This window comes from Canis aureus, chromosome 26 (genome assembly GCF_053574225.1).
Source record: "Canis aureus isolate CA01 chromosome 26, VMU_Caureus_v.1.0, whole genome shotgun sequence".
In the NCBI taxonomy this organism is placed as follows: domain Eukaryota; kingdom Metazoa; phylum Chordata; class Mammalia; order Carnivora; family Canidae; genus Canis; species Canis aureus.
In genome coordinates this window covers 23,623,054-23,637,552 of record NC_135636.1, presented here as the reverse complement: position 1 = coordinate 23,637,552, position 14,499 = coordinate 23,623,054, and the positions used below count along the sequence as shown (strand labels likewise).

General features: G+C 51.4%; 1 protein-coding gene and 1 long non-coding RNA gene across 2 annotated transcripts; one reads left to right on the top strand and one right to left on the bottom strand.

Annotated features, from left to right (window-relative positions):
- Positions 1-407: 407 nt before the first annotated feature.
- AVP (arginine vasopressin) lies at positions 408-2,168 on the bottom strand. The gene is made up of 3 exons (XM_077874077.1): positions 1,983-2,168; positions 707-908; positions 408-586 (listed from the first exon to the last, which is right to left on the bottom strand). Exons 1-3 carry the CDS (start codon positions 2,103-2,105, stop codon positions 408-410), a joined length of 504 nt encoding a protein of 167 aa, XP_077730203.1. The 5' UTR covers positions 2,106-2,168.
- A 9,568-nt stretch (positions 2,169-11,736) lies between these two features.
- On the top strand, positions 11,737-14,404 carry LOC144298048 (uncharacterized). Its single transcript, XR_013365036.1, has 2 exons — positions 11,737-11,905; positions 14,081-14,404. It is a non-coding gene; the product is annotated as an uncharacterized LOC144298048 (long non-coding RNA).
- Positions 14,405-14,499: the final 95 nt, after the last annotated feature.

Genomic DNA, 14,499 nt, shown 5'->3' with positions numbered 1-14,499 from the left:
GAACCTGGTCACCCCGTGGCTCCCCTTTGGCCTTTCTCACTCTTCCCTCTGACGCTCTGAACATCTCTCTCTCCATCATTGGGCTTTCTCTGTGTTCTTTTGGAATCTTGTCCACCGTCTTTCCCTCTCCTTGCCTTCCCTTCTGTCCCCCTGCCGGAGTGTTCCCTACCCAGCCCCCTGCCCCTCCGCCATCCCCCCCGGTCGCCGGGCCCGGTTCCCCCCAAGGACTGTGCCCAGCCAAGACCACTGCCCCCGCGGATCCCGGACTGGCTGGGGCGGGTGAGGGAGGGGTGTCCGCGCCCGCTCCCCACCCCCCGACACCGACACAGACACTCGCGGGTGCATTTTAAAAGGTTTATTTCTGCAGGCTGGGGGGGGGGGGGCGGGGGCCGGGCCGGGCGGGCGGCTCAGTAGACGCCGGGCGGCGCGGGCTCGGCGGGCTCGGGCGCCCCCGCCAGCTGCACCAGGCGCAGCAGCAAGGCTCCGGTCGGCCCGTCCAGCTGGGTCGCGTTGCTCCGGTCGCTGGCGCGGGCGCGGCGGTGCAAGCCGGCTCCCTCCCGGCACTCGGGCTCGGTCACGCAGCTCTCTGCGGGGGCCACGGGCTGAGCGCGGCGCGGGCGGGACCCAGGTCGCCCCCCCCCCCCCGCACCCGGGGACCGCCGCGCCCGCCACCCCCTGGCCCCCGCCCTGACCCCGGGCCACCCACCGTCGTTGCAGCAGATGCCGGCGGCGGCGCAGCGACCCCCGCTCCCGCACGGCGTGCGGCCCGACTGGCAGGGCGACGGCAGGTAGTTCTCCTCCTGGCAGCGCAGCGCCTCGGCCGTGCCCACGAAGCAGCCCAGCTCGTCGCCGCAGCAGATGCTGGGCCCGAAGCAGCGCCCTTTGCCCCCGGGGCCGCAGGGGAGGCACTGGCGGGAGGGCGGGAGCGGGGTGAGCGCGGGGCCCGCGAGGCGGGGGCGCAGGCCGCCCCAGTCCCCGGGATTTCAGGTGACTGAGGACGGGCCCTCAGCATGCTCCCCTTTCGTTGAGCGAGGCTCCCTCGGTGGGCCCCAGCCCTTTCTCTCGGCTCTGGGGTGCACCGCCACCCAGCTGCCACCCTTGCCCCAAGGCAGGCCTCCTTCCCCTGCCCCCATCACTCAAACTCTGTCTCTAGCACCCACGGCCCCAGCAGAGGGTCCTTCCTCCGGTTTCCTGTCCAGCGTCGCAAGCTGCTGGGCCTCTGGGTCCAGACCTCAGCTCTGGGCCGCAGTGCCCTAACTGTGGGTGGCATCAGCCCAAGCCCCCAGGTACAGGCATGGGGCACCTCACTGACTCAGGCTTCCAAAGGTGCCAAGCAGAGGGAAGGGTAGTCTGTGGGGGCGGCCCTCGGACCCACTCTAGTTTGTTCGATAGCTCAAAATGAAGCCACCTGTGGCCTGGGCCTGACTGAGCCTGGTCATTGGATTTCCTTTGGCTCTGCTGAAGATGGAATAAAAGGGAATTGACTGGACATGCAGCGCAGGAGAATTGGGCTAGGTTCCCAGCAGAACTTCCTGGCAGGAGGTGGCACCCTCACTACCACAAGCTCAGAGCAATGGCCAGCTTCTGTGTGGGGCCCCCGGGGGGCCTGTGGCTAGTAGAGGGGGAAGGCCTCCATACTGGCTAGGACAGAGGCGGTCGTTGCTGCGAGGCCCTCCCTCCCTCACACAGGATGCCTTGCTGTCCAGTTGTCCTGATCTGCCCCAAGCCCCGTTCCTGGAGAAACACCGTCTTGCCTGCAGCCCTTGCCCGGATGGGGATGGTGCCCAGGAAGTCCTGCAGCCCGTCCTCGCCTGCCCGGCAGCCTGGCCCCCTCTGCCCAGCCATGCCAAGCCTCCTTTCTGCAGGGCTCTTCCCCTAAAGCCTGCCTCTCCCACCACTTCCCTCCTTCCCAGCCCGTCACTGTAGAGCCAGCCCAGGAGCTCTGTCCCCTCAGGCAGCCCTGAGATGGGCCACGGTCGTACCTGTCTCAGCTCCAGATCAGACATGGCCCTCTTGCCACCCCTAGGACAGTTCTGGAAGTAGCAGGCGGAGGTGAAGGCCAGCAGGCCCAGGAAGCAGGCGGGTAGCAGCATGGTGTCCGGCATCCTGGTGCAGGTGGGCACAGTGTGCGAGGCTGCTGTGCCGACTGTGCTGCGCTGCCCTCGCTGGCTGCCTATTTATGTCCGCAGGTATTCCCTTGGAGACGACGTGGTCGCCACCCCCCCTCCCCAGCGACTCCCCAGGAGCCCACGACCGCCAGGTCCCCAGGCGTCAGCAGTGATTCAGGCATCTGGGGATGCACGTGGACCTGTCTGTGGGGGGGCCTGATGGGGAGGGGTGCGGGCCTCCGTGCTGTCACTGGCAGGCGTGTGGCTGCGGTGTGACAGGAGCTGCTGTGACCATGACTGTGGCTCTCTGGATCTGGGGAGACAGACGGATGGGAGCAGGGGGTCTTGTGGAGACCATCCCCGACCTTTCTGGCTGCCCAGAAGAGGCTTGGGGTCAGTGGGCCCGGCCCCAGACACAGCCCCCTGAGGAGGTGGAGGGGGCCTGAGGGGCTAGTGTGCAAGGAGCATGGTCGGCCCCGGCCCAGAAAGGATGGAACAGGGTCAGGTGTGCAAAACCCCATCAGGAGACTTAGCCTCAGGAGAGGATAAGTGACCAAGGACAGCACACACCCAGGGGGCTTTGTCCCCACTGCATTAGCAAAGGAAATGGCTGTCTGCAGCTTAACGTCAGACAGAGCAACTGCAGCCATGAAGCAAGGGACCAACATGGATTCTGGGGAGTGGGCAGGCTTGTGGGGGAAGCTGAGGACACCCCCTCACACACACACACCCAGAGCAGGATTCAGACCCAGTAAGGTTCAAAGGTGGGGGGAAAGCCACCTGCTGCAATTCCCAGCCCTACAAGGACCCCAGTTTATGCGGCCCCGGGCAGGTACCATCTCAGGCCTAGGGTGGAAGTGGAGGCACAGGAGCTTTGGTGTTGGGGGACTGGAGGAGCCACTGCCCATTGAGCCTTGCCTGAGAAAACAAACTTTGGTTCATGCCCCCAAGCTGGTGGGATAAAGGTACAATCTCCATTTCCTGGGCTGCCGGAGTGCCCTGCTGGTCCTTGGAGCCAGGCTGGCCATCCTCCTCCTCTCAGGATCTGTTCCGCTCCCAGCTCTCCCAGCCCCGGGCCCTTTGCCTCCTCTTCGGGGTGCCACAGGAAAGTTCTGGCTGCCTTCTCCCCACCAAGTGCTGTAAGGGATCTGGCGTCCCAGGGAGGGACCTCTCACACTCAAGATCTGATGCCAGGCTTTTCAGGAACATCCCCTACAGACTGTGAGGATCCTGGAGCCTGAAGCCTGTCAGAATCTGGCCTCTGTTGCTCAAAACTTCATGACTCAGGCAGGTTACCTGACTTCTCTGTGCCTCATCCTCTCCCAGTGTAATGTTAGGAATTTACTAACTAGTAGCCACTTTATAGGGTTGTGAAGACTGAAATAATGGAATATATAAGAGCTTTAGGAAAGTTCCTGCACCATCATAAAGCTAAGTAATAACAGTGTTGTGTTATTGATGCCATTATTCTTATTAAGAGCTGAAGAGAGTCTTCCAGAGAGAACAGCTTCCTGGGCTAACCCAGGAGGGACATTTTCATTCCTGTTATGGGGCTTAGAGAGAAGCTGGGCCCAAATTATTGCTCCCTTGAAACTCTTGGTTATGGTAGAGGCCATATGCCTCGTTTAGGCCAGCTGTGTGGCTTTGGCCTGGCACCTTACCCTCTCTGCACTTCAGGTCCAAGTTATCATCTGAAAATGAACGGGGCTATACTAACTGAAGGGGTCAGGGCCTGGGACAGGCCAGGACTCCCATGTGCCAACTATCTGTGTCTACCAGGATCATCAGTCTAAGAGTTGCCTCCCACACCAGGCCCCCTTGAAGACCCCAAATACCACTGCCATTGAGATGCCAGGGGGCCTGCTTCTTCCAGTACCCACCTTCTTGGAACATGCATGGGCTAGAAAAAGTCTTGTTACTGTGCTGTCATTTCAAATGTATCACCTCACATGTCGCATGGACCTTTTGGACACCCCACATTCCTATACTCCCTTCATATTTTCAAATCTACTTTTTCACACTCTCTCTATCCTTACATCTCCTACACCTGAGCTCATGGATCTTTATTCACATGTCATGTCATTTTAATTTGTTTTTTTTTTAAGATTTTGTTTATTCATGAGAGAGAGAGAGAGTCAGAGACATAGGCAGAGGGAGAAGCAGGCTTCATGCAGGGAGCCCAGTGCAGGACTCAATCCTGGGACTCCAGGATCATGCTCTGAGCCAAAGGCAGATGCTCAACCGCTGAGCCACCCAGGCGTTCCCACATGTCATTTTAAAAGGGAGGACTTAGCTCTTTTACCAGTCCCTCTCCACCCCACCCTTGGCCACATGCTCTCTCACCCACCATTTTCTGGATATAATGATGTCATGATGGTTAGATCAGTATTATGAGTTAGACTTCAAGTATACTCTCTAAGCTAAGTCCTATGGTATATTCTGATAATCTTTTCATCCTTGAACAACTTTCTGTGTTCTCTGAAGTTAGTGATTGTCTTGGGTTTTCATTGTGGTCCATCTACTATTTTCATCCAGAAGTCAATATTTACTCTTCAACTCTCTCCATCTAGGCTCTGCCCAAACCAATGCACTGAAACTCCTAGCATTAAGGTCATACATTCCCTCTATATTGCCAAATTTTGTGGTCATGCCAATGTCCTCTTTTAACATAATTCTCTAGCAGCATTTGACATGGTTGAGCACTTGTCTCTTTCTTTCTTTCTTTCTTTCTTTCTTTCTTTCTTTCTTTCTTTCTTTCTTTCTTTCTTCCTTTTCTTTATTTTCTTTCTTTCTCCTTTCTTTCTTCTTTCTCCTTCCTTCCTTCCTTCCTTCCTTCCTTCCTTCCTTCCTTCCTTTCTTTCTTTCTTTCTTTCTTTCTTTCTTTCTTTCTTTTCTTTCTTTCTTCTTTATTTCATTTTATTTATTTATTCATGGGAGACATAGAGAGGCAGAGACATAGAGGGAGAAGCAGGCTCCTTGCGGGGAGCCCAATACAGGACTGGATCCCCAGATGGGGATCATGCCCTGAGCCAAAGGCAAATGCCCAACAGCTGAGCCACCCAAGCGTCCTGAGCACTTGTCCTTTTTATGTATTTATTTTTTAAGATGTTATTTATTGATTCATGGGAGACACGGAACATGAGAGATAGAGGCAGAGACACAGGCAGAGGGAGCAGCAGGCTCCACACAGGGAGCCTGACTAGAACTCAATCCCGGGTCTCCAGGATCACAACCTGGGCTGAAGGCGGCGCTAAACTGCGGAGTCACCCGGCTGCCTTTTTTTTTTTTTTTTTTTTTAAGATTACTTGTCCTTTTTAAAACTATACTTCAGGGGCTCCTAGCTGTCTCAGTCAGTAGAGCGTGCAACTCTTAATCTCAGAGTTGTGAGTTCAAGCCCCACATTGGATGTAGAGATTACTTAGAATAAAATCTTTAAAATAAAATAAAACAAAAAATAATATAAAATAAAATAAATAAAATAAAACTACACATCACCTTGGGCAAGCCACACCTGTTCTTGGGTCACCTGCTTGATGTACTAACCTCACTTCCCATCTCACTGAGGACTTAAGGGAATCAGATGAATGTGCTAGAAAGGTTAATATTTCCTGAAAACAAAGAGTTGCAAGTCTCCAGGTTAAACTCAAATCTCAGAACTGTCTTTAAAGTACTTCTTTCCCGTTAAACCATCTTTTCTGAGAACAGGTAACAATTAACTGCCTGGTGTCTGTCCACTCCTGTTCTTTATTATTTTCTCAGATCAACCTTGTGCCCATACCACATGACATGCATACTACCTGTCGGAAGGTGGTTGGTCTCATTTTCAAAGGGCCTCTGCTGCCAGCAGTAAGTCCACCTTTCCCTGTCCTCACCTGTAGTCTGGCACTGAAGGTTAAATGGGGAGTTCTGAGAAGAAGCCTGGATGGGCACACCTGGCAGGGTAAGGTGTGAAGGAGCAGGTGGCAAGTATATGTGTGTGCACGCACAGGACACACACAGGCTATAGAGCACGTTGACCCACAGACCGCAACAAAGACTCCCATAGCACTGAGCCTGTGCCAGCGCTGGGCCAAACTGTTCACATGCATTTCCTTCTTGAATCTGCATAAAACCCTGAGAAGGAGACAGTATTATTTATTGACATTTGCAGACAGGAAACAGGGACAGAGAGGTTGAGGCACTTGCCCAAGGAGGCACAGGTAAAAACCAGCAGGACTGGGCCCCGGCACCTGTGTTCTTCAGCACTCCACTGCCTTGTACCAACGGGCATTAAACCACCAGAACATTAATATTTACTGGGATTCAGAGCTGGAGGTCGGTGATCTTGTGGCGGGCTCACGGTTCAGGGGTGTCACCCGGGGCTGCCTAACTCTCTCTGGCACCCTCTACGTGTCTGGGTATCTCTCCTTATGGCAAGGGGGCAGCCCAAGTGGTTCCCTCCTTGGAGCCTTTCCCCTCTCAGGGACTCTCACTCTGGCCCAGGGGCCCCACTCCCAAGGCCCTCCGGGCTGGGCAGGCATCTGGCTGTGTGTTAGGTCAGGCAAGGTTCATCCCAGGGCTGGGTGTATCCCCAGGCTCCTTCTAAAATGGGGTTCTGTTAGCGAGGAACAGGAGGGAGTGGCTGCTGGCCCCAGGCTGGGATGGATTTGTAGGATCCTATAGATCACTTAAAGTGGGAGGACCCTGTGGCACAGAGAAGCTCAGTGTCTTGTTCAGGGTCACACAGCTAAGCCTTAACAGGGCTACTGGGTGAGGAACCCTCAGCCCCCAATTCCTACACCTCCCCAAACTGCCCAGACTGATCACACCACTTCCCTTTCCCACTTCAAGACCCGTCCATGGCTCCCCCTGGCCTACTGGACAATGTCCAAGCATTTTAGCATCACCTTCGTCCATGGCGCCCTCAACCCCAAGGTTATGCTTCTCCCAGCCAGGACTGCAGGGCCCTCCTCTCTTGATGCCTTTTACTCAGTTTTTCAAAGAATCAACCTTCTGGGGCAGCCCCAGTGGCACAGCGGTTTAGCGCCGCCTGTAGCCCAGGGCATGATCCTGGGAGACCCAGGATCAAGTCCCACGACAGGCTCCCCGCATGAAGCCTGCTTCTCCCTCTGCCTGTGTCTCAGCCTCTCTCTCTGTGTGTGTCCCTATGAATAAACAAAATCTTAAAAAAAAGGGGGATCCCTGGGTGGCGCAGCTGTTTGGCGCCTGCCTTTGGCCCAGGGCGCGATTCTGGAGACCTGGGATCGAGTCCCACGTCGGGCTCCCGGTGCATGGAGCCTGCTTCTCCCTCTGCCTCTCTCTCTCTCTCTCTCTCTCTCTCTCACTGCGTGCCTATCATAAAAAAAAAAAAAAAGAGAATCAACCTTCTGCTTTTATTGAAGGTCCGATTTGTTTCATTAATTTCTACCTTTATCTTCATTAATTTAATTTTATCTCTTGTCTTTGAGTTAATTCCGTACTTCTTTTCTGACTGAGTTGCATGCTTGGCTTATAAATTTTTTTTCTTTTTTTAAAATTTTATTTTTATTTATTTTTTTGGCTTATAAATTTTCAATCTTTCTCCCTTTAAAATTTTTTTTTTAAAGATTTTAGGGATCCCTGGGTGGCACAGCGGTTTGGCACCTGCCTTTGGCCCAGGGCACGATCCTGGAGACCCGGGATCGAATCCCACGTCGGGCTCCCGGTGCATGGAGCCTGCTTCTCCCTCTGCCTGTGTCTCTGCCTCTCTCTCTCTCTCTCTCTGTGACTATCACAAATAAATAAAAAAAAATTAAAAAAAAAAGATTTTATCTATTCAAGTAATCCCTACACCCAACATGGTGCTCGGACTCACAACCCTGAGATCAAAAGTCACATGCTCCACCAACTGAGCCAACCAGGCACCCCTCTTCTTATTAATTTTTTAAAAATATTTTATTTATTTATTTGACACAGAGAGAGCACACAAGAAGGAGGAGCAGCAGGCAGGGGGGAGGGAGAAATGGGCTCTCTGCCAAGCAAGGAGCCTGATGTGGGACTTGATCCCGGGACTCCAAGATCGTGACCCTGAGCTAAAGGCAGACAACTGACTGAGTCACACTTTTAAATATATGTATATATTTAAGAGATTGTATTTATTTATTCATGAGACACACAGAGACAGAGGCAGAGACATAGGCAGAGGAAGAAGCAGGCTCCTCGCAGGAAGCCCTATGCCCAGGACCCTGGGAACATGACCTGAGCCAAAGGCAGCCCCTCAACCACTGAGCCACCCAGGCATCCCTTAACTAATACATTTTAAGGCTATAAAACTTCCTTTGTCCCATGAATTTTGATTTGTAGCTCCCTTACTGTCATTGGGTTCTAAACATTTCATAATATCCACACTGATTTACCCTTTTTCCTTCTATTTACAAGAGCTCCAGGTTTTTGTTTTATCATTATTTTTTACTGTTTCTGTAGCCAGAAAATGTAGCTTATGTTCTATGGATTCTCTGGAATGTGTCGAGAACCTCGTCATGGCAAAGTGGGTGGTCCTGTTTGATGATCGTGTCTGCTAATGTTACACAAATCCTTGAAAAGCAAGAATCGGGTGGTCAAGACTGATTTGAATGATTGGAACCTTCTCGGCCCTCCTTAGCGGTCCTCTCCTCGGAGGGATGGAGAGATCTGCCAATGCCTTTCGCTGCAGTTGTGCGGTTGTCCTGCTTTGAAGATATGCTGTTCGGTGCAGACAGGTTCTGACTGCTGTGTATTCTTGATGGATTATTTCTGTTATCATTAAATAAAATCTCTTTATCCTTATTAGTATTTTTGCCTTAAATTCTATTTGCCTAATATTACTGCTGCTACATTCTCCTTCCTTTCCCTCATCCCTTCACATCCCATCTTTGTGTTTTAGGAATGTCTGTTGAAACTACACGCCAGGATTTGATTTATCACCCCTGAGCGTTCCTGTTTTTTTCACAAGGTGGAGTTAATCCGGTGGCATTTGCGGTGATCGCTTGGACTCATTTGTGCACATTTAGCTTTTGTTATCTATTTACTATGACATCTCACTTCTTCTCCCTTCTTTCTTGTCTTCTAATAGATTGGCTATCTTTTTTTTTCTTTTTGAAGATCTTATGTCTGGGTCATCTCTATACCCAGGGTGCCTAGGTGTCTCAATTGGTTGGGCATCTGACTCTTGGTTTCGGCTCAGGTTGTGATCTCAGGGTCGTGGGATTGAGCCCCACATAGGGCTCCCGCTCAGCACAGAGTCTGCTTCTCTCCTTCTCCCTTCGTGCATGCTCTCTCAAATAAATAAATCTTTTTCAAAAAATATTTTATTTATTTATTTGAGATAGAGGGAGGGAGAGCATGAGGTGGGGGGGGGGGCAGAGGGAGAGGGAGAAGCAGACTTCCCACTGAGCCAGGAGCCCGATGTGGGGCTTTTGAACTCACAACCCTGAGATCAAGACCTGAGCTGAGATCAAGAGTTGGATGTTTAACTGAGCCACCCAAGCCCTTAGATTGGTTATCTTTAAATTTTATTTCTATTCTTTTAGTACCATACCTAACCAAGGTCTGAGGTTGGTCATCTTCCTCTCCTCCTCCAGAGCAAGATGAATTCCCTAGAATGTTTTTTTTTTTTTTTTAAGATTTATTTATTTGAGGGAGAGAGAGAGAGAGGAGAGAGCACACAGAGGGAGAGGCAGAGGGAGAAGCCGACTCCCCAGTGAGCAGGGATCCCAACATGGGGCTCCATCCCAGAACCCTGGGATCATGACCTGAGCCAAAGGCAGATACTTAATCGACTGAGCCACCCAGGCGTCCCTCTAGAATGTTTAACAAGGAATTCCTTCATTCTCATCATCCATTATATTGTTGCTAATATTTTAGTGTCACCTTGATTTTAAGACTCCTCACTACTCACTGTTATTAAAAATGAAATGGATGGAAACTCCACTCAGCGTTCCTCTGAGGACTAGATATTCTTAACCCCCAGAGGAGAGAAGAAAAAATAACTGTTTCCCAGATCGGGAGCTGCATAGGATTTACTCCCGTGGAAAGACTAGTCTCCTGGAGATGTGTCTCGATTAAATTCAGGAAAACTCTCCTCATTTTCCAAGACCTATCCATCTTCTGCACCAAACAGGGCACATGGCATAACGTCAAGAATAGCTAACATTTACCACATGCTGACAATGAGTTCTCAGCTTATATACTATAAGCCATATGTCATATGACATGACAAACGTCACCATTTTGTTGGTGTGGAAACTGAGGCACCAAAGGGTTAAGCAAATTTCCTGAAGTGCCATAGCAGGTAGGGAGCAGGAGCAGGACCCCAAGCAGCATTGTGCTTTCAGAGCAGCCCTAAGAGGGCTCGCCATCCATGTCTTTCGAGGCTTTGATGGGTTTGCCCAAGTTCAGATCTGCCATTTTTTTAAACATTTTTTATAGATTTTATTTATTTATGAGAGACACACAGAGAGAGACGCAGAGACACAGGCAGAGGGAGAAGCAGGCTCCACGGAGGGAGCCCGACGTGGGACTCGATGCCAGGTCCCCAGGATCATGCCCTGGGCTGAAGGTAGGACCACACCACTGAGCCACCGAGGCTGCCCTAGATCTGCCATTTTGATGAGGAGACTCCGGGATCTCCCACCATCATGCCCTCAACTTGTTCATCTGGTGCCGCCCGAACTCACTGCAAAACAACCTGAGAAGGCCGAATCGGGCTGGGGTAAGTATAGAAGAAATTAGACTAGCCATGAGGTGAGTTTTGAAACTGGATCAGAGGCACACAAGAGTTGATTATATTAATCCATCTTTTTGTGTAGGTGTGAAATTTTCCATAGTAAAAAAGCTTTATTTTTTAAAAAGATTTTATTTATTTGAGAAAGAGAGTGAGAGAGAACATGAGAGGGGAGAGGGTCAGAGGGACAAGCAGACTCCCTGCTGAGAGGGGATCCCCATGTGGGGGGCTCAAGCCTGAGACTCCAGGATCATGACTTTTTTTTAATATTTTATTTATTTATTCATGAGAGACACAGAGAGAGGCAGAGACACAGGCAGAGGGAGAAGCAGGCTCCATGCAGGGAGCCCAATGTGGGACTTGATCCCGGGAATCCAGGATCATGCCCTGGGCCAAAGGCAGGCGCTAAACCACCAAGCCACCCAGGAGCCCCGAGGATCATGACTTGAGCCGAAGGCAGACACTTAATCGACTGACCCACCAGGTGCCCCAAAGTTGTGTTTTTCTTTTTTTTTAAGTATTAGCTCCAGCTTTTGTGGGACCTGAGGTAAAATATGATCAAATATTTAAAAGTTGTAAGTCAAGCTAACAAAATGTTAAGTAAAGTATGTTCTATCCTTTTTTTTTTTTTAAGATTTTATTTATTTATTTATTTATTTATTTATTTATTTATTTATTTATTCACGAGAGACACAAAGAGGCAGAGACACAGGCAGAGGGAGAAGTAGGCTTCCTGTGAGGAGCCTGATGCAGGACTTGATCCCAGGACCCTGGGATCATGACCTGAGCCAAAGACCGATGCTCAACCACTGAGCCACCCAGGTGCTCCTGTTCTATCCTCTTGAAAAATATGTGCTCATAATAACCTGGAAGCCCAGGTTCAAATTTGGAATCTGGTTCTCTTGGGAGTTCTGCAGCAGAGCTCGGCAGCTGGGCGGCTGGTCTCTCCCAACAGCCTTATTCTATCCCACACCCCAAGCATGCAAGTGGGCGCTCCAGGCTGCAGGCTTGGGTTCTCTCTGTGTGCTTCACAAACTGCCTCCTCTTGACACTATGCAGGCATGTTTGCACACTTCAGGTGGGTCCACCTGGGCACAGAGAAGAGGGCCCCTCCTGCCCTAGAAAAGGTCATGGGAACATTAGGTAGAGTGTTCCAGGCCATAGTCTGCAGGATCCACATTTGAGGAGGGCGTATCCCCTGGTCTCACCCAGAGGAGGGTCAGAGCTGGCCCTCTAAGGGACGAGGCCAAGACCAGGGTCTCTTAGGCAGCACTGGTTCTTGAAGCCCTCAAAGCTTGAAATCCTCCTTCTCCTCTTCCAGGCTGACATGGTACCCTAAAAATGCTTCATTCTCTCTGCCTCGGAGACCATGTTCCTTTCTTCAGTGAGTCCCCAGACCCTGTGGTGGGTCTTGAGTCAATGCCTGAGTTAGTGGCCAGCCCCAGTGAGTGTCACCTTCCTCTCTGTGCTGGCCTTCCCCTCCTGCTCTGTGCTTTGCCTTCCTGGCTCCCCATCCCCTACCCCAGCTTTCTCCTTAGTAGCTGTCCAGGATCTTGTCATTGGTCCACTTGCTACCAAAGGCAGTGACACAAAACCACCATCTTATGATCCTGGATTCTGAAGGTCAGGAGTCTAAACAGGGCACAGCAAGGACAGCTTTTCTCTGCTCCAAAGTGACTAGGGGCCTCTTTTGGAAAGTGTGAATGGCTAAGGGCTGGAATCTTCTGGACACCTCTCCACTCACATGCCTGGGCACCTGGGCTGGGATAACCCAAAGTCTGGGCTCCACTGGGACTGCCGACCAGGGTACCTGCCTATCTGGCCCCTTTGTGTGGCTTTTTGCAGCTTGGTGACCTCGGGATAGTTGCACTTCTTGAGTGTTCCAGCTTCCAGAGTGCTTTAGAGTGTTCTAGCAAACAAGGGTTTTAACAGTGTTCCAGCAAATGAGGCAGAAGTGATGTGGCATCTTATGACAGCCTCAGAAATCACATAGGGTCACTGCTGCTACTATATGCAATTGGTCCCAGCAGCTACAAGCCGATCCAGAGTCAAGAGAAGGAACAGAGTGCTCCTTTGGATGAAGGAGAACTTGGCACTCTGATTGGCAACTGGTCATTTAAAATAGTCACTGTGGGGGCGCCTGGCTGACTTAGTCAGAAGAGCATACGACTCTTGATCTCAGTTGTGAGTTCGAGCCCCACACTGAGGGTAGAGATTACTTAAAAATAAATAAACTTAAAAAAAAAAATAAAACAGTCACAGTGGCATGGAGTCAGGAGGAAAGGATGAAGACTAAGGTTTGAGATCCATTTTCCCAAGGACTCTTGGAAAGGGAGGTGACGGAGCAGCTGCAGAAGAAGTAGTGTGGGAGGTGGACTGGAGGTGGATGGAAGAAGGAGGGGGTTTAGGAAGTGCTGCTGAGTAACACCCGGTGTGAAATGGCATTTCAGTTGCTGAATGTTTCTTTTGCTCTGGACCAAGCTGGGCCAGGTCTAGCCAGCCGCACCCAGCTTGCCCCCAGAAACTTTCAGGGTGGAGGCGCCTACTGTCATTTCCGTCGTCTCATTGCCTAGGGTCAATCTGCAGGGCCATCTCATGCATAAATGCGTGCTCCAGCATCTCATTTCCCCTGGTGTTCATGCTCCCCTGCCCCTCCTCGTTCCCAGGGGCCAGATCCCCCCAAGCCTGATCTCATCCTTTGGGTGGGAGGGAGAGGAAGGCAGGAGAGAGGGGTTCTCTCTGGAGGATCCTGGTTCCTGAGACAGGCTAATTACAGGCTTCCTAATTAATGAGCCATCAGGTTGCATTTCATCAGCTGAGTCATGATTGATGTCTGCGCCCTGGACCCAAGGGGAGGTATCAGGAACCATGGGAGGGGAGGCCAACCTGTGTCTCTGCCTCCCCTGACCCTGATTCTCTACCCCTTCTCTCTCTCTCTTTTTTTTTAAGATTTTATTTTTAAGTAATCTCTACATCCAACATGGGGCTCGAACCCATAACCCCAAGATTGAGTCTAATGTTCCACCAGCTGAGCCAGCCAAGCGCCCCCAATCTAGTTCTCTCCACTGGTTTAGAGGGTATCAGACTGCCTGCCTTCCTCCCTATTCCTGCCTCTGCTTCCCAACACCTTTCTGGGACGGCCCCCCAATCTGGCCATCCCTCATGCATTTGATCCCACCAGGATCACGCAGGGCTCATTTGGTGACTGTTTCCCACTCACTGACTGTTTTCCCACTGTTTCTCTTTCACACAGCGTCTCCCCCAGCCACACACATCACACACCTGGGGTTGCCATCTGCAGTGTGGCATGCCCACTCGGGGAAGGCCGGTCCCCACTGCCGTGACTACAGCCTGCCAAAGACCATTCCGGGGCCACTCTGCACCTGCTCCTTCCCTGTCTGGCTCCTTGCTCCATCCCACGTTCTCCTCCTTCAGCAGCCACACAGGATGGGTACTTTTCCATTCACATTTCAGCCAGTTTTCTCCACATACACGAAGGGAATTGTGCTGAGTCTTTGCTGGGGTGAGCAACTTTTATTTTTGTGCTGAGAGGTGTAATATTTTTTAATTTTCGAAAGCTATGCTGTAGCTTGGTCGTGAGTTGTTATTCCACAATTAGACTTTTGTATGCCTCAGGTTCTATTTTGCATGGTAGACTTGGGCCTCAGCAGA

Bases quoted from the DNA above. Each gene is read 5' to 3' on its own strand.
- AVP (XM_077874077.1), bottom strand. From the start codon at position 2,105: ATGCCGGACACCATGCTGCTACCCGCCTGCTTCCTGGGCCTGCTGGCC. The intron at 909-1,982 runs GTACGACCGTGG...CCCTCCCGCCAG, and splicing joins CTGATCTGGAGCTGAGACAG to TGCCTCCCCTGCGGCCCCGG. The intron at 587-706 runs GTGGGTGGCCCG...TGGCCCCCGCAG, and splicing joins CGGCATCTGCTGCAACGACG to AGAGCTGCGTGACCGAGCCC.